Source organism: Haliotis cracherodii, unplaced genomic scaffold, assembly GCF_022045235.1.
Source record: "Haliotis cracherodii isolate W230 unplaced genomic scaffold, xgHalCrac1.p SCAF_11, whole genome shotgun sequence".
NCBI classification, from domain to species: domain Eukaryota; kingdom Metazoa; phylum Mollusca; class Gastropoda; order Lepetellida; family Haliotidae; genus Haliotis; species Haliotis cracherodii.
The window spans coordinates 1,256,506-1,281,900 of NW_027266266.1; the positions used below are offsets into that span (position 1 = coordinate 1,256,506).

The 25,395-nt window shown below is 44.4% G+C and overlaps 1 protein-coding gene across 1 annotated transcript; it reads right to left on the bottom strand.

Annotated features, from left to right (window-relative positions):
* Positions 1 to 77: 77 nt before the first annotated feature.
* Positions 78 to 24,667, bottom strand: LOC139456001 (glutathione hydrolase 1 proenzyme-like). Its single transcript, XM_071237521.1, has 13 exons — positions 24,638 to 24,667; positions 22,919 to 22,956; positions 16,384 to 16,611; positions 15,214 to 15,339; positions 14,809 to 14,909; positions 14,171 to 14,360; positions 12,455 to 12,615; positions 10,776 to 10,925; positions 10,307 to 10,443; positions 9,068 to 9,255; positions 1,906 to 2,149; positions 881 to 994; positions 78 to 227 (listed from the first exon to the last, which is right to left on the bottom strand). The coding sequence occupies exons 1-13, from the start codon at positions 24,665 to 24,667 to the stop codon at positions 78 to 80; spliced, it is 1,857 nt and encodes a 618-aa protein (XP_071093622.1).
* Between the last annotated feature and the right edge of the window lie 728 nt (positions 24,668 to 25,395).

The window sequence follows — 25,395 nt, forward strand, 5'->3', positions numbered from 1 at the left end:
TCTCAATGGCGATGTCGCCAACATGAATGTCTCCAACAGCGATGTCGCCAACATGCACGTTTCCAATGACGATGCCGTTAATACCCTGCTGGTTCTCCCCCTTTCCTGACGTCGGCGACGGCATGAAGCAGTCCCCCGGTCACGTGGATCGCCGACACTACTGACGCAGCCGGGTCCATGTCTATGTCTATTTCATGACCTTTGGCCTTTAACCCGTCTATGACATCCTGAAAGAAGGCAGGTATATAATGTATTAGTCAGATATATTTTCCTTACATAAAACAACAGCACAAATAATGGGTAGCTAATTCATGAACGTTCACGGTTTAAACCTAACATGTTAAACCAAATAGCAGGACTGTGTTCTTTACTATAGAAGGGTTAGGAACATCTAGACAAGGTCAAACGTATTTATATAAGATAGCTACGCGATAAATCGCAAAGAACAATGAAGATCGAAGCATGGTCTATTTAAGAAATGCACGAGTTGGGAGTTGTCTATCGTACAATAAAACACTGCAGTGTTTTATCATGAAATGACGTCACACATTGGACGACGTTATTTTTGAGGGGGAAGTGACCGGTAAGTTGTCCCCTACAGATGTATTTGGGCTACGCAGAAAAACGCAATTGCCGAATGATCGCATCCAAAGGTGGGAGAGATATGACAATCGGTATTAGGTGAAAAAATACAGTTATAGAGGATTGTGAGAATATGCGGGAAATGCCAAATCTAACCAACCTGTTGGTAAAATGGACTTGTCCGACATTTCTTATAATCCTGGCCCTGGGAGGACAGCAAACTAAAACGGTCTGATATCTCAGAGACGTAACACTGACAAGCAAAGTTGCCCAACTTTGCGGCAATTGACCTATTTACCTGAGAAAAACCTCTCTCAATACGTATTTGCTTCGGCAATAACTGGTGATGTAGACGCTTGTGATCAACTGCATCTGCTATCGGCACCCCCATCCTCAAGGCAAACATCGCCACCTGGCGGCGAGACAAGCAAACAGACTCTTTTAGTGATATCTGACAGGAACTGAGACAGAATGTTCGGCCATGTTTGATTTTGCGTGAGGATGTCCGCCGGGCTGGATAAAGAGTATTGAACTTTGAACTCCGAGATAGGAATTTAGATAACCTGTGATGTGTTCTAACTGTCCAAGAGTTAGGGTTAATTGTGCATTTCATTGCGCCAGGCACACTTATTACTACGGCGCCAGATTTACACTTTGTATACAGGCATTTAGAAAAATCTATAATTATGTTATTCAAATACATATATAATTCATAGTATTTACTTGTATCTGAACATTTTACCACATATAGTTGAAACGTCAAAACATCAATCAGGCTGCCATTCGTATTGGAAATACCTATCGTAGATAAATATGAACATGTTTAATACCAGAGGACATCCTGAATACATACACACCGTCCCGCGAAATGTCGACCAAAAAAGGTTCAAAGTTGATTAGTGTCACCGTGAGAACGTCTAGACTATGAAGTGCGTCTAACAATAAAAATATGTTTAACAACTGTCTGTGTTCACACCCATAATAATTCCTTAAAAATACCTTCAACATCTTGTGTGGATTTCGTTCAATTGTTTATGCAAACAGTTATAAAAATACTTTCAACATTTGGCGTGGATTTCGTTCAATTGTTAGTACATACAATTATAAAAATACCTTAAACGTTTTGTGTGGATTTCGTTCCATTGTTTATGCAAACAGTTATAAAAATTTGTTTGTATGTAAAATTATAGAAATATTTTCAACATTTTGTATGGATTTAGTTCACCTGCCCGTGTAAACAATGATATAAATACCTTCAACATTTGGCGTTGATTTAATGCTGTTGTTTGTCTGCGAGGATTAAGTTCAATTGTTTATACTAACTAAAGCCACTGATGTGGTGATTCTGGTTCCACCGGAAGCGCCTATCGTCATGACAACATCACCGGAAGTCTGGTTGACGATGATTGACGGGCATATAGAGGACTGGGGGCGTTTCCTGGGTTTGATGAAGTTGGCTTCAGAGGCACGGACGCCGTGCTGATTGATGATGCCTGGTGTTGAGAAGTCGTCCATTTCATTATTGAAGGTAATCCCAGTTCTACGTCCGCGAATTTTGGAACCAAAACTGCGTGAAATTACAAAATACAGTTAAAATACAAAACCAAATGAATACTGTCTGATTTCGCACTTAAGGTCATCTGTTTGTTTGTTTGTTTGTTGTTTAACACCGCACTCAGCAACATTCCAGCTATATGACGGCGGTCTGTAAAATAATCGAGTATAGGCCAAACAATCCAGTGATTGACATCATCGATCCACCCAATTGGGATCGACCAAGTCAGTGAGCCTGACCACCCTGTCCAGTTAGTCGCCTTGTACGACAAGCATAGTCCCCTTTTACAGCAGGAATGGGTTGCTGAAGATCTATTCTACCCCGGAATCTTCACGGGTCGTACGGCGAGATTGTCGGTGTCGGTGTGAGGTCAGTTGATCTCAATGTGTTGCGTGTAACGTGTAGGGCTGACGTTGTTTACAGTTATGAGATAGTCGTCTTCAACCCATTTCTCTACGATTTTGTCGTATTTGCACGAATCTTTCCAATCTTCCCATAAAGGACTGTGGGCATCAAAGTCACCAAGGATTATCCCATTTTTGCCTACGATACTGAACAACAAAAGTTCCTGTGACATTGAATAAGATTTAATGCAAAGTTATGTTTTTCACCAAGTCTCAAACAATTTCAGTTTGCAACAGATAAAAGACTCCTGTAAGTGTACAAATGGTTTAATTTGCCATACTGACTTCAGAAAATGCATGATTGCATTGAACAACATGAACATGCCAAAATGTCAATTTACAAATCAATAGCGTGTGTGTCCACCTCTTGTTACGATGCAAGAAACACATGGAATGGACCAGGCGTCGCACAAAGTCCGGTGGGATATCTGTCCATATCTGCTGGAGCATGTTTTGAAGTTCCTGGAGTGTCTGTGGAACACGTGGTTGACGTCGAAGGTGCCAATCCATCTCATCCCACGTGTGCTCGGTTGGTGAGAGATCACGGGAGCGAGCCGGCCAGGGAATGACATTCACGTTGTTTTGTTGAAGAGAATCCTGAACAATGTAGGCCCTTGATTCACACTGGAGATTATCCCACACCCACGCTTCAGACCACTTCTATTAATTTTGTGGGGGTATGGCACAGGTACAGATATGACATTACGGGCAGGGTGGTTAACAATCTCTACCATTTTTTCTAGATTCACTTCTTTATTAGCGCGTACGTTAAGCGTGAAGCCTCTTATTTTACAAATAGTGCGTACACCTTTTTTATCTGCATGGTGGAGCTTGTAAGCATAATTCTTCGGCCCACATGTGGTAAATTCGTCAATCCAGTTGCCCTCCTCTATCTCGTCTGTCCATTCCCCCACTGAATCGCCGATGGTTGGGCAGGGTTCACCCTCTTTGTGCACATATATTATGCTATCTGTATCAAAGTACAGGCACCGGCCCCCCAAAGGTTGTATACCACTGTACAGTTTTAATCGGGCCTGAGCTGTCACCCAGCTTGCAATGGCAACATTGCTGGCACCGTGGGGTTTGACAGACTGGTTTGTGGTAGCATAGGTGATGAGCAGCACATCCTCGTTTATTAAACTGATGTCTTTCACCTCTATGTCAGCATTCCGGAGAATATTGTAGAACTCCGGAAGGTCTGAAACAAACACGTTCGTGTCCATGTTATTGCGCTGAGATAACTTTCCCCACAAATTATTTAGAAGGGACTTGCTGATGGCTCTTTTTCCTGGATTGGGTGCAATTTGAGAGGCGTCAAGCATGACACCCTCCTTCCTGAATACTTCGTGTACATACTGCTGCTTTTTTTGCTCTGTATCGCAGTGCACGAGATAGCCTGAAGATTCCTGCTTCATTTTAAAGAAAGCATCTACATACCTTGTAAACAAGCCCCTTTGAGCTGTGTGCGGGTCAAATTGCTCAAAACTATCAAAATGCCAGGCATCATATATTTTCAATACCCTGTAGCCACAGTCTCGAACAGCATGATGTAGTTCGACGTAGCATATGTTGATGTCCAACTCCGCTGATCGTCGTCATGGGGACAAGGGCCAGCACTATAGCCTGTATCAGCACACGTCCGGCACACGGGGAAGTACAGCTTACCATTTGTGTGGTATGGTAATACCGGGTAATACCGGGTAATACCGGGTAATACCGGATGGTACAAGTCACCTGGTGGAAGAGCCCTGCACTGTATGATGCCATGGGTGTCAAACAGCTGCTCTATGGGGGGTGCATACAGCACCGTGGGGTGGCCTGTTGGGAAACGTCCATACTTGCATATGTACGGGTATAGAGAACATACATCAACATATTTGACTTTTTCCCCTTCGGCACACTTTCTGTGTAAAGACACACCATTTGTCCGACCTCCACAAAACCCGTTTCTAGGGTCGAGAGGAGGTGTGAAGGAACCTGCATCATCAGCTCCGCCGCTTTGCCGCCCCATGTTTTTGACAAACTCCCCGAACTTTGCATCAGTTTTCTGCATTTTCTTAAAATCGCACTCCCACAGAGCAACAACGTCTCGAACATGCGGATGTTGGCGTATGAAATTCAGCCGATACATTGTCCAGTCATGACGTTCCCTGGGCGTTGTACCTAATGAGAAATTAGAACGCCCTTACTGCCGGAAAAACATTTACGGCAACCGTGAAAATAGCAGCCCAAGAATGAATAAACAACATGATTGTGCATATCATACCCGTCAACAGCGAAATTGTGACTGCCGCATTTAAGCTTCAATTCCCCTCCCAGAGCGTGGCGCAAACGCATGCTAGGATTGCTGTGCTGTAGCCATGACAACCACTGTAAAGCCACAGTTGATTGATTCCTATCAGGGTGATACCCCTGCGGTGTAGAATATCAATTTGACGTTCCTTCAGGAAATTTGCTAGGAACACTGTCATGCATGCATTTGGGAGAGTGACACATTGCATAAGGGGATCCACACCATTGACCTCGGTAAACATTTCTCGGAATTTCCCACACCTCTGCCTGAGGATGTCAACATCACTTGACAATACCTGAGAAGCTCGCTCTGATAATTAAAGCTTTGATTCGTATTTTCCTCATACCATTTAAGGAAAAGTGCTTTTTCAGCAGCACAGATACCATCTGCGTCGTAGAAATCCTTGCTCGGCAGTGTTTTACCCACATGATACTGATTTTCAACTGTTGAAAACAGGTGTGGAAAATAACCCTTGGCAACCTCATGTAAGGCAAATGTTTTATGGAAATGTTTCAACGGCATAGATATGAAATTCAAGGAATCTTTGAATACTACACTACCCATCTGCATTCTGCCGTTATAATTTGTGTGTGTGTGTGTGTGTGGGAGGGGGGGGGGGATTATACGGGGATATATGGCTTTCAAGAGAAGTCGTACCCTATAGCGTTGTGGGCTATTGCGATGACATCACCAGCATTCCTTGATTTCCTAGCTTTCATACCCTCCTCCCCGTCGCTTTCCATGAAGCGGCTACTTGCAAGTTGAATAAACCACTCGGCTGTGTCTGTGAGGGTGTTGGGGCCCTGCAAAGATAATTTCTCTGGAGCCATGTTGGGGTGCGAGCGCATGAGAACGCCAAGGACATACACCCCTGACAGAGAACCTGTTCACTGTTTGAGATGCACGCGCCACACCCCAACTGTAAAACACACAGGTTAGGCATGTGCTCACGCTGAGGGCCAACCATACTCTCAAAGTCATAAAACACATCAGGCACCTGATTAAAGGATGCTTTAGCCTCGCCCAGAGGGGTCATGTAGCATCGGTGATCAGGGTTTAATGTTTCATGACAATGTCTACACAAGCGTGCATAATCACCACTAGCTGCGCAGCCATGGGGCTCTTTCGCGCTCGCATTGTATGTGGCCAGGCATGCGACACGTGTGTGTGTGCTACCACATGCTGACATTGTTCCCGGTATAGAAGGGGTCAGGTGTCTGTCATAGCGGTGTTGTAGGAAACCAGCTCTTACAAGAAAGGCAGATTTCCCAAACCTTTGAAATGCATCCCATGTCTCGCGTCCTTGACAAGGTCCCCTGGGTATTCCAGCCTTATATGTAAATCTATTGCATGTTGTCTTTGCAGACAGCACTTTTCTTTGCTGTAGTTCTTTCCCACTCTAGGTGTAAGTGCTCCGGATCGTCACCAGACGGTCTACCTATATCATGTAGACCGGTGACGATAGCTCGGGAAAAGCAGAGGTCGTCGTTATTTCTTACTTGAACAATAGACCTTTTCTTGAGCAAGAAGTTGTCCAGTGTTACAGCTTTTTTGGCGGTCAGCCGACCACAGCCGAACCCGACCCGGTCCGGGTTCGCCACGTGAAGAATGTTCATATCCATACGGCCATCAGGTTGAAAGTCCCTCTTGGACTGGCTCACTTTATCCATAGCAGCAAGAATGGAATAAACATTTACTGCCTCTAGCCTGTTGAAGGGTAGGTGTATTAGGGCATCCAGAGCAGGATGCTGTATGTGTAAGCCTAATCTGTCCCCGTCATGACCACCTGTAAAGAAACAAATGTCTGCAATAGGACAGTGTGCAATGGTATGAATGCATGGCGTATTACATATGTGAGCTGATTATACACGTGTTTGACATATGAAGGTTACTGTAATATTAATAGTATGTGCTGACAACACTGTGATGGAGTGGGAGGGAGAGACGGAGGTTTTTATGTAACTTACCAACATGCTCTCTCACGCGCTGTAAGACATCATCAAACACTGCTGCTAACGCCTGCTGTGGGTTTTGCAGAGGAATATTGTCCGTGTGAAAACATAGGGAGAAACGATGAGTAGCTGTTTTAAATATTTTGCTAACCACGGAATCCTGTGGTTCGAGTGTGTAGGCAGCTGTACTATGCGCGCCCACACCATCGCCGGCCCCTCCATGCTGAACTGCCGAATTGCAGCTGCGGTTCAAAAACACATTAGCTATGTCCATCAACTCATCTTTCACCTGGCTGTCCGTCACTTCCTCCACAACATCCACATTACCTTGCAGAATATGCTGTAAAGTATCTTCACACTGCGTTCTGATTTCACGATGTGCAGTTTCTCCTACCTGCATAGGTATGGCTAATAATTCCTGCTCTATAGCGGGATCGTTGATGATATTCAAAAACGCAGCTTGTAGTGACGGTGGGAGAATGGTATTGTCATCATCATCATCATCATCATCATCATCAGGATCATTAGCAACATCATGATCATGTTGGGCATACGAGGTTGAAGGCTGTGAGAGCAAGGTATATTTTATTGTTTTTTAGAATATTATTACCTGTGTACAATGTAAGTGTACATGGGAAAGTAGGTTTGGCGACAAAGGTGTTTATTGGTAGGTATGCAGAGTAGGTATTTGGGTGGGCGGAGATTTGAATAGCAATGGGTGTATTGAGTAGGTGTGGCCTGAGGTAGCACCAGGGTATATACACCCTGCTTAGGATATATATTTTAACTGTTGACTGGAAAGCAGATTTCAGAAACACTGGTTGTTTGATAGGTGTATAACTGCAGCCGTTTGCGGCATGGTAGTGACTTATATAGGAATATCCACAGCACACTGTCATGCGCAGTTGTGTATTGAGGCTGTGAACTGGGTGCTCCCATGCCCAGTCATTTCAAGAAACATGCAGCTCGGAGACCACTGGCTATGCTCGTTTAATGGCTCGTCACCGCGTGCCCAATCCTTAAGTTTAATGTGGCACGCAAAGCAGATGACTTTGTCAGGTACCGCTATAGTAGAACTCTGCACTAGCTAATTGATGAGACTTCTGCTGAAGCTGTATTGCCAGCGCTTAAAAGACCTGAACCTTGTTTGGTAGGAGGACATAGAGCTATTGAAATCCGTACCTGCCGGCATGCTATCTGTGCACGTATACATGTTGATGCAAAACACGTTGCAGGAAGAAAAACAAAACGTGGAAGCAAAACCTTTTATACCTTCTGGATGTGATGTGTTGCGGTTTCTTATTTGCTTTTCTGACACGTTACGAAATGTGCACGTAATGTTGCTGGATTTACCATTTACTTAGTAACATGTTTTGCATGGTTAAATGATATGAATAGAGCCAGACAGGTGTGATTTGTTGATATGTCTGATGCGACACTGCTATTTCTCCAGTTAAATACCCTCTGACACTGAGCAGAGGAGAGGAAATGAAAGGTGTCAGGTAATTATATTAGTCGTGTGCACCGTTAACCTGTGCGAGACTGGACATGGTGGGCCCAGATGTAAGTACATAATTACCGCATGTGTTTGGAGAATGACACTGACATGGTAAACCCTTCTGTTAACAGATGCTAAATCAAAAACCGCTGATGGGTTTATGTACATGGGTATATACCAATTTGTTGCGGGTGGTAAACTATTGTAATAAGATACGTAGTGGCGCTGTTTAAAACTACTGGGGTGGCATGTTTATGGATTAGTGAAGATTAAAAGATAACCAAATCAGCATGTGGTAGTTTGATAAATCACTTTTTAATGAGGCAGATGTACAGGGTGATGGGTGACGTAATAGTTCGGCCAAGTGGTAATCTTACTACTAACGGGATACTTTATACTGAAAGAATAGAGTTTGTCAAGGTGTAAGACGAATTCGATGAAAAGCGTGCCAGAGAAAGGACAGGTGCAGCATGTATACAACCGAAGTCATGACATGTAAGATTGAACACCCCTTTATCAACTGCCCCGGTGGCACAGTGGGAAAGTAGTTGGTTACAATGCTATATTAGAGGTTGCAGGTTCGATTCACGTGAAAATGATTTGTGACTCTTTCCCGGTCAAAGATTAGACACATATGGAAAGGCTGTCTGTAAAACCTGTGTCTTACAATTCAATTGGGTAATATTGCTGGCTAATGTTATTGACCGGGCAATCTAACAAAGTAACAGTTCCTGCTTTTTCTAAGTTCTGAAACCCTTTGGATTCTAACACTAAGGTACTCACGATGTATTTATCGTGGCCGTTATGGTAACAGCGTTGCCCTCGGCGTCGATGATGCAGGCGTTGGACGTCCCCGTCTTTATCTGGTCGTAGAACGTCGCCCCGTAATAGTCGGTGTCGTGCGTGACGCTGTCCGTGATACTGCCTCGGATGTAGTCGCCAAAGTCACGCGACGTCATATTTCTAACCAGCTGTGTGAGCGAATGAGTGAGTTCACATTTAACGTCGTTCGGAATAGTTCCTCCATTTAAGGAGTTCCGGAATAGTTCCTCCATTGAAGGAGTTCCGGGATAATTCTTCCATTTAAGGTGTTCCGGGGTCGTTCCTCCATTTAAGGAGTTCCGGAATCGTTCCTCCATTTCAGGAACTCCGGAGTCGTTCCTCCATTTAAGGAACTCCGGAGTCGTTCCTCCATTTAAGGAACTCCGGAGTCGTTCCTCCATTTAAGGAGCTCCCGAGTCGTTCCTCCATTTAAGGAGTTCCGAAATAGATCCCCCATTGAAGGAGTTCCGGAGTCGTACCTCCATTTAAGGAGCTCCAGTATAGTTCCTCCATTGAAGGAGTGCCGGAATCGTTCATCCATTTAAGGATACATTCATAAAGCCAAGATGGACAGTAAAAGAGAAACAAACCCTCACAGTAAGCGCAAATTATGATAATTAATAATAACATGGGTGGAGTGGTGAGATGGGAGATAGCGGGGACCGGAGTGACCATTTGGTATTCCGACTGTGGATGAGGGCTGGGATTTTGAACCAGATATTTCTTATTTAAAGAGTGACCCTGATTTCTTTTTTAGAAAACACCCTTGCGACAATGTTAATTTTGTGCCTGAGTGAGTGAGTGAGTATGGTTTTACGCCGCTTCTAGCAATATTCCAGCAATATCACGGCGGGGGACACCAGAAATGGGCTTCACACATTGTACCCATGTCGGGAATCGAACCCAGGTCTTCGGCGTGATGATTGAACGCTCTAACCACTAGGCTACCCGACCGCCCTTACTTTTTGTGACAAGCAATTTTGTTTTTTAACTGTCTAAAGCATGATTTTTTTTTCAAGAAATTTTGAGGACAAATTATTATTTTCCGATAACATGCAAGCCCCCCTAATAATACAAAGTAGCTTCAGCAGAGTATGTGACGTCACACAGATCACCTTTTTACCCAAGGCATACAACCACTCATGACCTTTCACCTCTGTTAAACATGACCTCTCAACTCTGTCACACATGACCTCTCACCTCTGCCACGTCGACAAAGTCCTCGTCCCCCAGATCCGTCCTCTTGGCGTAGGCAAATTTCATGGCTTCCACGACCCGGTGATACGTCAATACGCTCTTCTCATTGGTCGACAGACTGTCGGGCGTGAAGCCGTAACCTAGCAACAAGACATCTTATACTGGGTTTCACACCGTTTTGAACATGATGTCAGTTACATCACTGCGTGTCTGTTTCATGTGGGAGGAAAGGCGAAGCGATTCAGATTAACTGGTCGAGTATGGTGCAGACGAACCAAAATAAAATAATCAAGGATAATCTGAAATCTGATAATAAAATGAATTCTGGCACGACTAAGGGGAGTAACTATCTGTAGCCGAGATTGTAGCACCAGCGCCCCTAAGGAAACAGGAAAACACAAAGTAATGTTTCATGTCGGCGACTTGTTGCGGGCTGCAGGGTAGCATATCCTTGATATATGGGGTCGCTTACCATCCAGGATATTGATCATGTACTCGAACACCGCCCCGCCGCCGGTAGGTGGCATGGAGTGGACGGTGAGGTTGTCCCTGAGGGTGACGTTGACGGGCGTCCTCCACGTGGCCGTGTAGAGGTTCAGGTCCTCCCGAGTGATGACCCCGTCTGAGGGAACGAAACAGATATACACCAGCCTTCCATCCGTTCATCTATCCGTCCGCCCGTCAAACCATCCATTCATCCGTCCGTCCGTCCGTCCGTCAAACCATCCATTCGTCCGTCCGTCCGTCCGTACACCCATCCATTCATCCGTCCGTCCGTCCGTCCACCCATCCATCCATCCCTTCATCTATCCGTCCGTCCGTACACCCATCCGTTCATCTATCCGTCCGTCCGTCCGTCAAACCATCCATTCATCCGTCCGTCAACCCATCCATCCATCCGCGCAGCCTTCCTTTCTTTCATTTATTGGTTGTGCTCACCTAAAGTTAACTTATGGTCGTATTTCATTACTGACGCGTTGACAGATTGATGTGATACGTAAACAGGTTGATGTGATGCTTTGACAGGTTGATGTGAAACGCAGGTTGATGTGATACTTTGACAGGTTGATGTGATACGTTGACAGGTTGATGTGATGCGTTAACAGGTTGATGTGATGCTTTGACAGGTTGATGTGATACGTTGACAGGTTGATGTGATGCGTTGACAGGTTGATGTGATACTTTGACAGGTTGATGTGATACGTTGACAGGTTGATGTGATGCGTTAACAGGTTGATGTGATGCTTTGACAGGTTGATGTGATACGTTGACAGGTTGATGTGATGCGTTGACAGGTTGATGTGATACTTTGACAGGTTGATGTGATACGTTGACAGGTTGATGTGATGCGTTAACAGGTTGATGTGATGCTTTGACAGGTTGATGTGATACGTTGACAGGTTGATGTGATGCTTTGACAGGTTGATGTGATACGTTGACAGGTTGATGTGATGCGTTGACAGGTTGATGTGATGCGTTGACAGGTTGATGTGATGCGTTGACAGGTTTATGTGATACGTTGACAGGTTTATATAATGCGTTGACAGGTTGATGTGATGCGTTTACAGGTTGATGTGATGCCTTGACAGGTTGATATGATGCATTGACAGTTTGATGTGATGCGTTGACAGGTTGATATGATGCGTTGACAGGTTGATGTGATGCTTTAAGAGGTAATTACTTTGACAGGTTGATGTGATGTGTCAACGATTTTCTTTTGATTTATGGTAATTAGAAATGTTTTTCAAGGGATTTGGAAGTTTGATAATGGCCATTATATGTTACTGGTAGATCGTTAGCCTCAAACATCTATCAACGTAACCTGGTCATTCGGAAAGAAATCTCGTAAAAAGATACATGATAGAATTCGTATACAATCATTTCTTTGTTAGCATTCACTCCGTCACGCACTCACTCCGTCACGCACTCACTCCGTCACGCACTCACTCCGTCACGCACTTCACTCCGTCACGCACTCACTCCGTCACGCACTCACTCCGTCACACACTCACTCCGTCACACACTCACTCCGTCACACACTCACTCCGTCACGCACTCACTCCGTCACGCACTCACTCCGTCACACACTCACTCACTCCTTAACTCAACTCCCCCATCCACTCACTCACTCACTCGACACGAAAATGTTACCGTGCTCGCTGATGTCTGCCACGATGTCGTCAGTCAGGGAGCCGTTGTAGTAGACAGGTGCCCCCTTCTCCGCAATCCTCTCCAGGGTGTCCGCGAGAGCGTGGTACTTCACCCTGTCCCCAACCTTCACAGCCTCGCCCGTCACGTTGTCGAAGTACATCCTGAGGGACACACAGAACGTTGACCAAACCCGGCGCTACGTTATACTCCCTACTTCAACAACAGGTCCACCAGGCCCAGAGCGGCCAAAGTGTGCTTAAACAGCTCAAAGACACGTGCTTGCACACACATGTGTAAGATAAGTTCTCCCATCTTGCACACACACACGTGCAGGAAATGTTCTCCCACCTTGCACACTCACGTGAAAGATATGTTCCCCTACCTTGCACCCTCACATCTAAGAAATGTTCCCCTACCTTGTACACTCACGTGTATTACAATTCTCCCCCCTTGTACACTCACGTGTAAACTATGTTCTTCTACCTTGCCCAATCACGTGTAAGATATGTTCTCCCACCCTGCACACTCACGTGTAAGATATGTTCTTCTACCTTACACATTCACGTGTAAGATATGTTCTCCTACCTTACACATTCACGTGTAAGATATGTTCTCCCACCCTGCACACTCATGCGTATTACATTTCTCCCACCTTCGCATATTCACGTGTAAGATATGTTCTCCCACCTTGTACAATCACGTGTAAGATATGTTCTCCCACCTTGTACACTCACGTGTAAAACATGTTTTCCCAACCAGCCCACTCACATGTTAGACATGTTTTCCCAACCAGCACACTAATATGTTAGACATGTTTTCCCAACCAGCACACTCACGTGTAAGATATGTTCTCCCACCTTGTACACTCACGTGTAAGACATGTTTTCCCAACCAGCACACTAACATGTTAGACATGTTTTCCCAACCAGCACACTCAATTGTAAGACATGTTTTCCCAACCAGCACACTCACGTGTTAGACATGTCATGTTTTCCCAACCAGCACACTAACGTGTTAGACATGTTTTCCCAACCAGCACACTCACGTGTAAGACATGTCATGTTTTCCCAACCAGCACACTAACGTGTTAGACATGTTTTCCCAACCAGCACACTAACATGTTAGACATGTTTTCCCAACCAGCACACTCACGTGTTAGACATGTCATGTTTTCCCAACCAGCACACTAACGTGTTAGACATGTTTTCCCAACCAGCACACTCACGTGTAAGACATGTCATGTTTTCCCAACCAGCACACTAACGTGTTAGACATGTTTTCCCAACCAGCACACTAACATGTTAGACATGTTTTCCCAACCAGCACACTCACGTGTTAGACATGTCATGTTTTCCCAACCAGCACACTAACGTGTTAGACATGTTTTCCCAACCAGCTCACTCACGTGTAAGACATGTCATGTTTTCCCAACCAGCACACTAACATGTTAGACATGTTTTCCCAACCAGCACACTAACATGTTAGACATGTTTTCCCAACCAGCACACTAACGTGTTAGACATGTTTTCCCAACCAGCACACTCATATGTAAGACATGTTTTCCCAACCAGCACACTCACGTGTAAGACATGTTTTCCCAACCAGCACACTAACATGTTAGACATGTTTTCCCAACCAGCACACTCACGTGTAAGACATGTTTTCCCAACCAGCTCACTCACGTGTTAGACATGTTTTCCCAACCAGCACACTCACGTGTAAGACATATTCTTGAGGACCTCTGCATACAGCGTGATGGCGCGATGGACTGGCTCGAGGATGGGGACGCCGTTCCTGCAGAGGTCAATGGTTGGCTGGAGCAGCTCCCTCCACGGCACGCGGCCGAACCTCTGGTGAGCCTCCCAGTGTCCCATCACGTCCCCCGGAACGCCGATCGCCAACCCCCCTAGGAAAGAAACATCGTTGTTAACGGTGTATTACTCTACGTAGGCTGTGCGGCGTCCAAGGCCGACCCGCGATGCACTGCCAGAATGTTGATTAGGTTTACATCCCTGGACAAAAAGAGTTTGAAACAATTCAACCTGACACCACCATTCCCCTCTAGTTCTGGATTGCGAACCTGGATATCTGCTGCTGTCGACTACATGTGACACGTCTTGGAACGTCTACTGACACAGCTTCCATAATGGCTCCGTCGCCTGCTACAGCAACTGCCACTTCTACATCATCGACCACTGCGGTTGCTACCACCATGTTGGGCCGCCAGGGAATGATTTGTTCTTGATATTCAGAGAGAGAGAGAGAGAGAGAGAGAGAGAGAGAGAGAGAGAGAGAGAGAGAGAGAGAGAGAGAGAGAGAGAGAGAGAGAGAGAGAGAGAGAGAGAGTGCCTTACCCAATACAGAGGCTCCCTTGACTTTCCCAATATAGAAACTCTCGTTGGCTACAAGTGGCGCCGTCTCGCGGGCATCCAGGACTTCAACCGCTCTCGTGGACCTGGTGGTGAGCACATTAGATTTTCAGGTAAAATTATCGTCAGCGATCTATACCTACTTCACACTTTGTAGCAACGTCGGAATCGAACCCGGGTCTATTGGGCGATGTGCAAACACTTTAACCACAAGGCTACCGTTACGTCCCGTTATACAGACAGTCATACAGGTCCGCACACAGCCCGGTTTGTGAGCAATCTCAAAGACGGTGATGTCGCCAGGTTGCCGATCAGAGAGACGGACTGACCTACAAGACAGAAGGACGCACAGACGGAGAAGTGAAAGAACAGACAGATAAACGGACGTACCTGTTGTAGAAGGTCATAAAAAAGCCCCCGCCGATGCCGCAGCTCTGCCGTTGAACGACGCCTATACACACCATGGTGGCGATAGCGGCGTCCACGGCCGACCCTCGATGCACTGCCAGGATCTTGCTGGAGACAACAGATGAGGAATAGGTTGGTTGACAGAAACACTCTGAAACTATCCAACCTTACAACAATACTTTCCCTCTGATTGTGGAAAACTGAACTTATCAACGAATCAACGAAAGTTATTCCATCTCTTTCAAAGGGGGGAGCGAACTGTAAATGAGCAAACATCCATTTATTTGGGAGAAATGACTCCAGTAACCATTTGATAATCCGGGGAGGGTGGAGGGGAAACGGTGGGGCTTGTTGCAAGGTGTTTTTCTAAAAAAAACAGGCTCATAGTTTAAAAAATATATTTGGTTTTGTAGAAGGAGCTGAAATATCTCGATACAAGATCCCAGCCACCCCCACCCTCCAACCTCTCTAGACCAAAGCACCCCCACCCCTACCTCCCCAGACCCAGCCACCCACTCCCCTACCTCAACAGAACCAGCCACCCACTCCCCTACCTCTTTAGACCACAGCAACCCCACCCCTACCTCCCCAAAACCAGCCGTCCGCCCTCTACCTCCCCAGAACCAGCCATCCACCCTCTACCTCCCCAGAACCAGCCATCTACGCTCTATCTCCCCAGAACCAGCCATCTACCCCCTACCTCCCCAGAACCAGCCATCCACCCTCTACCTCCCCAGAACCAGCCATCTACGCTCTATCTCCCCAGAACCAGCCATCTACCTCTACCTCCCCAGAACCAGCCATCCACCCTCTACCTCCCCAGAACCAGCCATCCACCCCCTACATCCCCAGAACCAGCCATCCACCCTCTACCTCCCCAAAATCAGCCATCCACCCCCTACCTCCCCAGAACCAGCCATCCACCCTCTACCTCTTTAGACCACAGCACCCCATGCCCCTACCTCCCCGGACCACAGCACCCCCTCCCCTACCTCAACAGACCCTCCCTTATCAACGATATCCATCCTATATCCTGACAGCAGCGTTAAACAACAAAGAAACACACAAAGCAAAACACTCGTAATCCAGTATATCCCTATAGCATAACTATGTGATATTGAAGAAAACCAGTGTCGTTTGAGAATCGCTTACGTTCCGATATCCGAGCATATTTTAGCATCAGAAGTGACAGAGGCAAATCTGTAGTAGCCTCTCTTCGACTTGGGCGGTTGTTGTACGGGAGACTTGGTGCTCGTCTCCACTAGCTGTGGCGCATCGTGATGAAAGGACCTCAGACCAAATCCCGGTCCAAAGGCCAGACCGAGGCCAATGATGAGGGCTCCCGCTATCAGGGCAATGACGATTGGGCGGGAACGACGCCTGTGGAGCAGACGATGCTTACATGAACCAAGAAGTAGGTCAATTAATGGACAATTGTCAAGCTTGGCTGATACACATTCGCGGTGGGATACACCAATAATTCACATAATTCTTCACATAATTGTACCATATGATTAATCGAAACCTCACCGCGAATAGAGAAAAAGCTGAAGCGGCGTTCAGCAATATTCAATCAATGAATAGAACCCGAGTTTTCGGCGTGACGTGCGAGCGCTTTAACCAAAAGGTGACCCCACACCCCTCCACAAACAGAGGGAAGTGTACCGGCCAACTCCTCATCATCAAGTTCATGATGTTCATCATTCAGTGACACGATCAACACGACCTTATTGTGGAATGAGATCTCGTTGTTTACATTTTCGGTATCGCACGTGGGGTCAAGGTCAATAGCGACTCCATTGTCTTCTAATGCGCGACGTATGACTACAAGAAGGTACACACCTCATGTTGAACACCCCCACCCCTCCCCACACACACACCCCACACACCACACACACACCACACACACACCCCACACACCCCACCTGCCTACCTGTTCCCATGTTTGAATAGGGTCAGCGAAACACATTAAAAACAACACTATGAAAATTCGTCGTTTTTAGGTCAAATTGTGGTAAGTTATTTGCAGTCAAAATGATACCTCAAAGAATGAATGATAGGTGTACGTGATTTCACACTACATTCAGAAACGGGTCAGTAATCGGCACAAAGGACATTTCAATATGGCTGTCTTAAGGTTCACGTTTAAGTCGACTTGGATTTCTTAGAAACGCCGTAACTGGGACCAGTCTTGCTAAGTTTCAAGTCCATATGTGTGTGTCTTGTGCTTCCAGATGACGTGTCAATAGGAAAAGAATGAGTGAGGCAGACGGACTAATAACGCGGGGCGATCGGGTATCCCAATGGTTAAAGCGTTCGCTCGTCACGCCGAAGACGCTGGTTTGATTCCCGACATGGGTACAATGTGTAAAGCCCTTTTCTGGGGTCCGACAGAAGGCGGTCTGGAAATAATCGATTCAGGAACTGGCAAACCAGTGACTAGGAACAAGATCAATGATCTACGCCAACTGTCTGCGATGACCATATACTGTATAGTACCATCACTTGTCCTCTATATACTGTGTAGTACCATCACTTGTCCTCTATCTACTGACAGTGTACCATCACTTCTCCTCTATATACTGTATAGTACCATCACTTGTCCTCTATATACTGTGCTGTACCACCACTAGTCCTCTATATACTGTGTAGTACCGTCATTTTTCCTCTATCTACTGACAGTGTACTATCACTTGTCCTCTATATACTGTGTAGTACCATCACTTGTCCTCTATATACTGACAGTGTACTATCACTTGTCCTCTATATACTGTGTAGTACCATCACTTGTCCTCTATATACTGACAGTGTACTATCACTTGACCTCTATATACTGTGTAGTACCATCACTTGTCCTCTATATACTGACAGTGTACCACCACTTGTCCTCTATATACTGTGTAGTACCATCACTTGTCCTCTATATACTGACAGTGTACTATCACTTAAACTCTATCTACTGACAGTGTACCATCACTTCTCCTCTATATACTGACAGTGTACTATCACTTAAACTCTATCTACTGACAGTGTACCATCACTTGTCCTCTATATACTGACAGTGTACTATCACTTAAATTCTATCTACTGACAGTGTACCATCACTTGTCCTCTATACTGACAGTGTACTATCACTTAAACTCTATCTACTGACAGTGTACCATCACTTGTCCTCTATATACTGTGTAGTACCATCACTTCTCCTCCATATACTGTGTTGTACCATCACTTGTCCTCTATATACCGTGTTGTACCATCACTTGTCCTCTATATACTGTGTTGTACCATCACTTGTCCTCTATATACTGCGTTGTACCATCACTTGTCCTATATCTACTGACAGTGTACCATCACTTGTCCTCTATATACTTACATTGTACCATCACTTGTCCTCTATATACTTACAGTGTACTATCACTTGTCCTCTATCTACTGGCAGTGTACTATCACTTGTCCTCTATATACTGTGTTGTACCATCACTTGTCCTCTATATACTTACAGTGTACTACCACTTGTCCTCTATCTACTGACAGTGTACTATCACTTGTCCTCTATATACTGACAGTGTACTATCACTTGTCCTCTATATACTGACAGTGTACTATCACTTGTCCTCTATATACTGTGTAGAACCATCACTTCTCCTCCATATGCTGTGTAGTACCATCACTTGTCCTCTATATACTGACAGTGTACTATCACTTGACCTTGATGGTACACTCTAAGTATATAGAGGACAAGTGATGGTACAACATAGTATATGGAGGGCATGTGATGGTACAACACAGTATATAGAGGACAAGTGATGGTACAACACAGTATATAGAGGACAAGTGATGGTACACTGTAAGTATATATAGGACAAGTGATGGTACACTGTAAGTATATAGAGGACAAGTAATGGTACACTGTAAGTATATAGAGGACAAGTGATGGTACAACACAGTATATGGAGGACAAGTGGTGGTACACTGTAAGTATATAGAGGACAAGTGATGATACAACACAGTATATAGAGGACAAGTGGTGGTACAGCACAGTATATAGAGGACAAGTGATTTTACTACACAGTATATAGAGGAAAAGTGATGGTACAAAATGAGTATATAGAGGAAAAGTGATGGTACAACACAGTATATGGAGGACAAGTGATGGTACGCCACGGTATATAGAGGCCAAGTTGTGGTACAACACAGTATATAGAGAACAAGATATGGTACAATATCAGGATTCGAGTGTACAATAACCGACATTAAACCCAGTATGTAATACAGTAATATGATCAGCACTCAAACACGTGGCCAGATGAAAGACGTGTTTTGATATGAGAAAAGAGTGTTGAGATGGGAGACGTGTGTTGAGATGGGAGACGTGTGTTGAGATGGGAGACGTGTGTTGAGATGGGAGACGTGTGTTGAGATGGGAGACGTGTGTTGAGTTTGGAGACGTGTGTTGAGATGGGAGACTTGTGTTGAGATGGGAGACGTGTGTTGAGATGGGAGACGTGTGTTGAGATGGGAGACGTGTGTTGAGATGGGAGACGTGTGTTGAGATGGAAGACGTGTGTTGAGATGGGAGACGTGTGTTGAGATGGGAGACGTGTGTTGAGATGGGAGACGTGTGTTTAGATGGGAGACTTGTGTTGAGATGGGAGACGTGTGTTGAGATGGGAGACGTGTGTTGAGATGGAAGACGTGTGTTGAGATGGGAGACGTGTGTTGAGATGGCAGACGTGTTTTGAGATGAGAAAAGAGTGTTGAGATGGGAGACGTGTGTTGAGATGGGAGACGTGTGTTGAGATGGAAGACGTGTGTTGAGATGGGAGACGTGTGTTGAGTTGGGAGACGTGTGTTGAGATGGGAGACGTGTGTTGAGATGGGAGACGTGTGTTGAGATTGGAGACGTGTGTTGAGATGGGAGACGTGTGTTGAGATGGGAGACGTGTGTTGAGATTGGAGACGTGTTTTGAGATGGCAGACGTGTTTTAAGATGAGAGACGAGTGTTGTTGAGATGGGAGACGTGTGTTTTAGATGGGAGACGTATGTTGAGATGGAAGACGTGTGTTAAGATGGAAGACGTGTTTTGAGATGGGAGACGTGTGTTGAGATTGTCGATTTGTGTTAAGATGGGAGACGTGTGTTGAGATGGCAGACGTGTTTTAAGATGAGAGACGAGTTTTGAGATGGGAGACGTGTGTTTTAGATGGGAGATGTTTTTTGAGATGGGAGACGTGTGTTGAGATGGGAGACGTGTGTTCAGATGGAAGACGTGTGTTGAGATGGGAGACGTGTGTTCAGATGGGAGACGTGTGTTGAGGTGGGAGACGTGTGTTGAGAAGGGAGACGTGTGTTGAGATGGGAGACGTATGTTGAGTTGTGAGACGTGTGTTGAGATGGAAGACGTGTGTTGAGTTTGGAGACGTGTGTTGAGATGGAAGACGTGTGTTGAGATGGAAGACGTGTGTTGAGATGGGAGACGTTTGTTGAGATGGGAGACGTGTGTTTAGATGGGAGACGTGTGTTGAGATGGGAGACGTGTGTTGAGATGGGAGACGTGTGTTGCGGTGGGAGACTTGTGTTGAGATGGCAGACGTCTTTTGAGATGGAAGACGTTTGTTGAGATGGGAGACGTGTGTTGAGATGGGAGACGTGTGTTGAGATGGGAGACGTGTGTTGAGATGGGAGACGTGTGTTGAGTTGGGAGACGTGTGTTGTGATAGGAGACGTGTGTTGAGATGGAAGACGTGTGTTGAGATGGGAGACGTGTGTTGAGATGAGGACTGCACTATTTCAGTCCAAATGTTTGACTCCGCATCAAGGGAATACTGATGTGTCACGTGACCTGACACCCATGTCACTAAACACGTCACGTTTAATCTCTCCAACAAACCTCTATGTTTCAACATCCCAAATCCCCTTGGAAGTCTATAGAGAACTCTATACTCATTCTCGTTAGATACCATTGAAAGTTAACGTAAAAATGGCATCTAACGAGAATGATTTTGGTAATGTATTTATTACCCACGTTAAATATATATTTAATTTTAAATACTTAACAACTTCCGTTCGTTGACAGACCAAACTGAAACCGGTTACAAAATCTGGTTGTGGATGAATATTGATATAGGCCCAAATATGGGCATTGTTGACATTTCTATGCAGACGCATTAACCAGAGTCCCGTCTGTGCAATCAAAATGGTTCGGTATCCTTGATCTATCAGCTGAGTTTATATCATGTCCGTACCATTTTGGATGAGGGAAATCAGAGTGTTCGCCAAAGACATTCATGTTAACTGTACGACCCTATACGGAAGACGTGAAAAACAACAATCTCAAGTCTGCTTGCATGTCACTGACAGCTTCGAACGTTCGATGGGCAAGGTCACCACCGGAATAGGAAAAGACAACTGTGATCTACTCACAGCGTTTTACGTTTTATAGGAAATGTTATTCTTTACATTTTGGATATTTTGGGCCATTTAATCAGAAGTCAGACACACTTCTACGGAATTTTCGAATGATTTGTATCGGAAATGTTCACTTTGAGTGATCTGGTCGTGCAATCGCAATCGCAACTCCCGAAACAGTGACACAAAATACGCCCCGGAGGGGACACTGATGGCGCAACCAGATCATCCCAAGTAAGTATAGATATCTGACAAGATAGTTTAAACTGACTTCATTTCACCACGCTTATCCTTTTACGTAAAATTAGATTGCAAGTTGCGAAAGTAGTCGGGTGCGTCACGCTCATTGGGACCCTCGATCTATTGATCGGTAGTCGTACATTGTAAATGGATTAACCCGATTATATATAATGTCTGTAGAAGCTCTATGCATAACTGAAATAAAATGCAAACCGAATTTCATGCGTGTAACTATCTTGTTTGGTTTAATATAGTGTTTGTAAATATTTCTCGCTCTCATGCGATTTTTTTATGAATGAAAAAAATAGTCCCGGTGTGACAGAGGTCACGATTATCCAATCAAAACGAGTAAAACAAGGTCAACCTTGTACGACACACGTGTGTAGCGAATCATCAGCATTTTTACACAGTGCTACTGACTCGATATCCACCATTTGTAGCTAAATATAGCAGCACATAAAAGTGGTAATGCGGAACTAGAGGGGAATACAATTTCTTCTTCTTTTACAGATCGCTAATGAAAGAATGCAATTCCTATAAAAATGGCCGTGTTGCTTATTATCTGTAATTACTGCCCATCGCCATGTTTAAATTCTAACCATGATATCACTCCCAAATGTATTATTTAATTGTCTATCATATCATAACCTTTGTGAGGTGGTGACATATTTAATAGTAGAGTAAAGTTTCTGTGAAATAGCTATCTTGGCCTATTCTGAACACATTGTTTTCCTACGAAATAGCAAAAGCCAAATGAAAATAAAATTATTCTCTAAATTATATATTTTAAAGATGTTATGCCACTCATTGGTGGGGATATAAGTGTAATAATACAAGTTCCTAGGATGTTTGTGTTATGCTATTTTTCAAGATTATTTTAAGTATTCTACTCATACACAGGAACACGAGAGGAAAATGTCTAGGAGTATACACTCAAGACATTGTACAATATGCGATGATGTTCACACTATATATGTGAGAGGCTATGTACAGTAATATAATTATAATAATTATTTATTCTTATATTGGAACTCTTACCTCTTGTCTAGTTTCAGGAAGTTGATCACTGCTAGTTTCTGGAACAGAATAATTTTTTTCTATAAATTACACCTGTATATTCAGTTGTATATATAGATTATATAGATCTATTATTAGATATATATACTGAACAACAAACGTTCCTGTGACATGTTTTTTTACCAAATCGGAAACAGTTTTGGTTTGAAACAGATAAAAGACTCCCGTAAGTGTTCAAATGGTTTAATTTGCCATACTGACTTCAGAAAATGTGTGATTTCATAAAAAAACATGAACATGCCAAAATGTCAATTTACAAATCAATAGCGTGGTTCCGATGCAAGCAACACATCTTCGTCTCATGGAATGGACCAGGGGTCGCACAAAGTCGTGTGAGATATCTGTAAATATCTGCTGGAGCATGTTTCGAAGTTCCTGGAGTGTCTGTGGAACACGTGGTTGACACCGATCCATCTTATCCCACATGTGCTCGATTGGTGAGAGATCAGGGGAGCGAGCCGGACAGGGGATGACATTCACGTTTTTTTGTTGAAGGGGATCCTGAGCAATATGAAACCGGGCGTTGTCATGTTGAAAGGTAATGCTTGGACCATGACGACGCAAAAACGGTAGAACAGGGCCGATGATCTCGTCGCGGTAGCGCTGTCCATTGAGATTTCCCTCTACCACTATCAAACGGGTTCTCTGTCCTGCTGTAATCCCTCCCCATACCATAACGCTGCCACCCTGAAACCGATCTTCTTCCATGACACAATGATTGACGTAAAGTTCACATCGACATCGGTAAACTCGAATCTGTCCATCGCTGTCGCTGAGGTGAAAACGAGACTCGTCAGTGAATAGAACTTGTCCCCACTGCATGGCCGTCCAGCGTAGACGCTGTCTGCACCACTGTAGACGTGCTTAACGGTGGTTTCCTGTCAAAATGGGACGTCTGGCTGGTCTTCTGGCGACAACCCCTGCACATCTGAGGCCACGACGTACGGTTTGTGAAGATATTAGTCGAAGGCCAGGGATGCTTCTTGCAGTCACTGTTGCTGGCTGGAATCGATTTCGTAGGTGTGTTGTTCGAATCCAGTGTCTTGTCGTATATTGGTTAAGCGTGGCCTGCCACTCCGAGGATGGTTTCTGACTGCATTCGTCTGTTGCCAACGTTGCCATAAACACCAAATGGTGTTTCTGTGGACGTTAAATTGTCATGCAACATCACGTTGACTCGATACTGCTTCAAGCCTACCAATGGCTCGCAGACGTTTATTTTCGGAAAGGCATAGCATTTCGTAATGTTGAATGATTGCGTAATTTTGTTGTTTTTCAGAGTGGTTGTTGTCAGCACGATGCTAAATAATGCATATGGAATCCCGTTAACGCCCATGTTTTTATACCCATTATTGGGTAGTGAAATACATGGGGCTTGCATAAAAGTCAGCTTTTGCATCGAATACATGCTTTTCTGTAGCAGTTGCGTTTTTGTGACTACAATATTGAAAACCAAACTTACTTGTTTGAAAAATACACTAAAATATTGGTGTCACAGAAATTTGTGTTGTTGAGTATATATATTTGATGATACAAATGATATATCCTTATCTGGCATTCTGTATCTGTGGACACCTCTAAGAATGTCATCATGTCTCATAATCATAGGCTTCTGCTTTATGAGCAATCATTATGTCCTTGTTTCATTAACTGGTTCATCCACATCTAAGGTATCCTCACCCATGTCCTCCTCTTCACTGTCTTAGCCATGTTGAGATGACTGTTGTGTCAGCTGCTGAGTGAATGAAAGTAAAGATGACTATGGGTATGAGTATGTTGCAGTTGCTGGTATGATACATGCTGGTATGATATAAGCTGGTATATGCATAATGTATATTTCCTGACCTATGTGATATGGCAAGAATAAACAATAAAACCCCACAGTATGTATGAACCAAATGCCATGGTTATCATGAATTAACTTTAAGATGCCAATATGCAGGATTCAAATTAGATAACGAGAAGAGTTTTCAGGTTTATCAGCTAACCATATTGCTGACAGTGATGATTACTTGGTGCAGACAGAAGTAAATGATAACACAATAATAATATTATCTTCATGTAGCATACCGTTACACCTTCATCATTTGAACAAACCATTCACATTTTCTCAGTGCTGATAGATATTATTGGCCATTGGCCAAGAGAAGAAATTCACCACCAGATCATCACCCGTTACATGGGATCCAACCAACTAACAACACATTATAACCCCTGGACGCCTTTTTTAAAGTAAGGGTATACTTTGAGTTTATTTAGGGGTTCCAGGAGCACATTGCCCAGTCTAGACTAACACCTAGTCTCTTAAATGAACATATTTTACAGATCAAAACGTTTGTTAAATTATAGTTATAAAAATATTAATAAAAAAGAGAGACTCTTTTGGATATATTTGTTTCAGGGTCTGTATGGCAGACTGGACCCAGTCATCCAAGGCA

Excerpts from the sequence above, each read along its gene's own strand:
- LOC139456001 (XM_071237521.1), bottom strand. The coding sequence starts at position 24,667 with ATGGCTAAGACAGTGAAGAGGAGGACATGG. Across the intron at positions 10,926-12,454 it reads GGCAGACATCAGCGAGCACG|ACGGGGTCATCACTCGGGAG; the intron begins GTAACATTTTCG and ends TCGTTCCCTCAG. Across the intron at positions 9,256-10,306 it reads ACTTTGTCGACGTGGCAGAG|CTGGTTAGAAATATGACGTC; the intron begins GTGAGAGGTCAT and ends TCGCTCACACAG.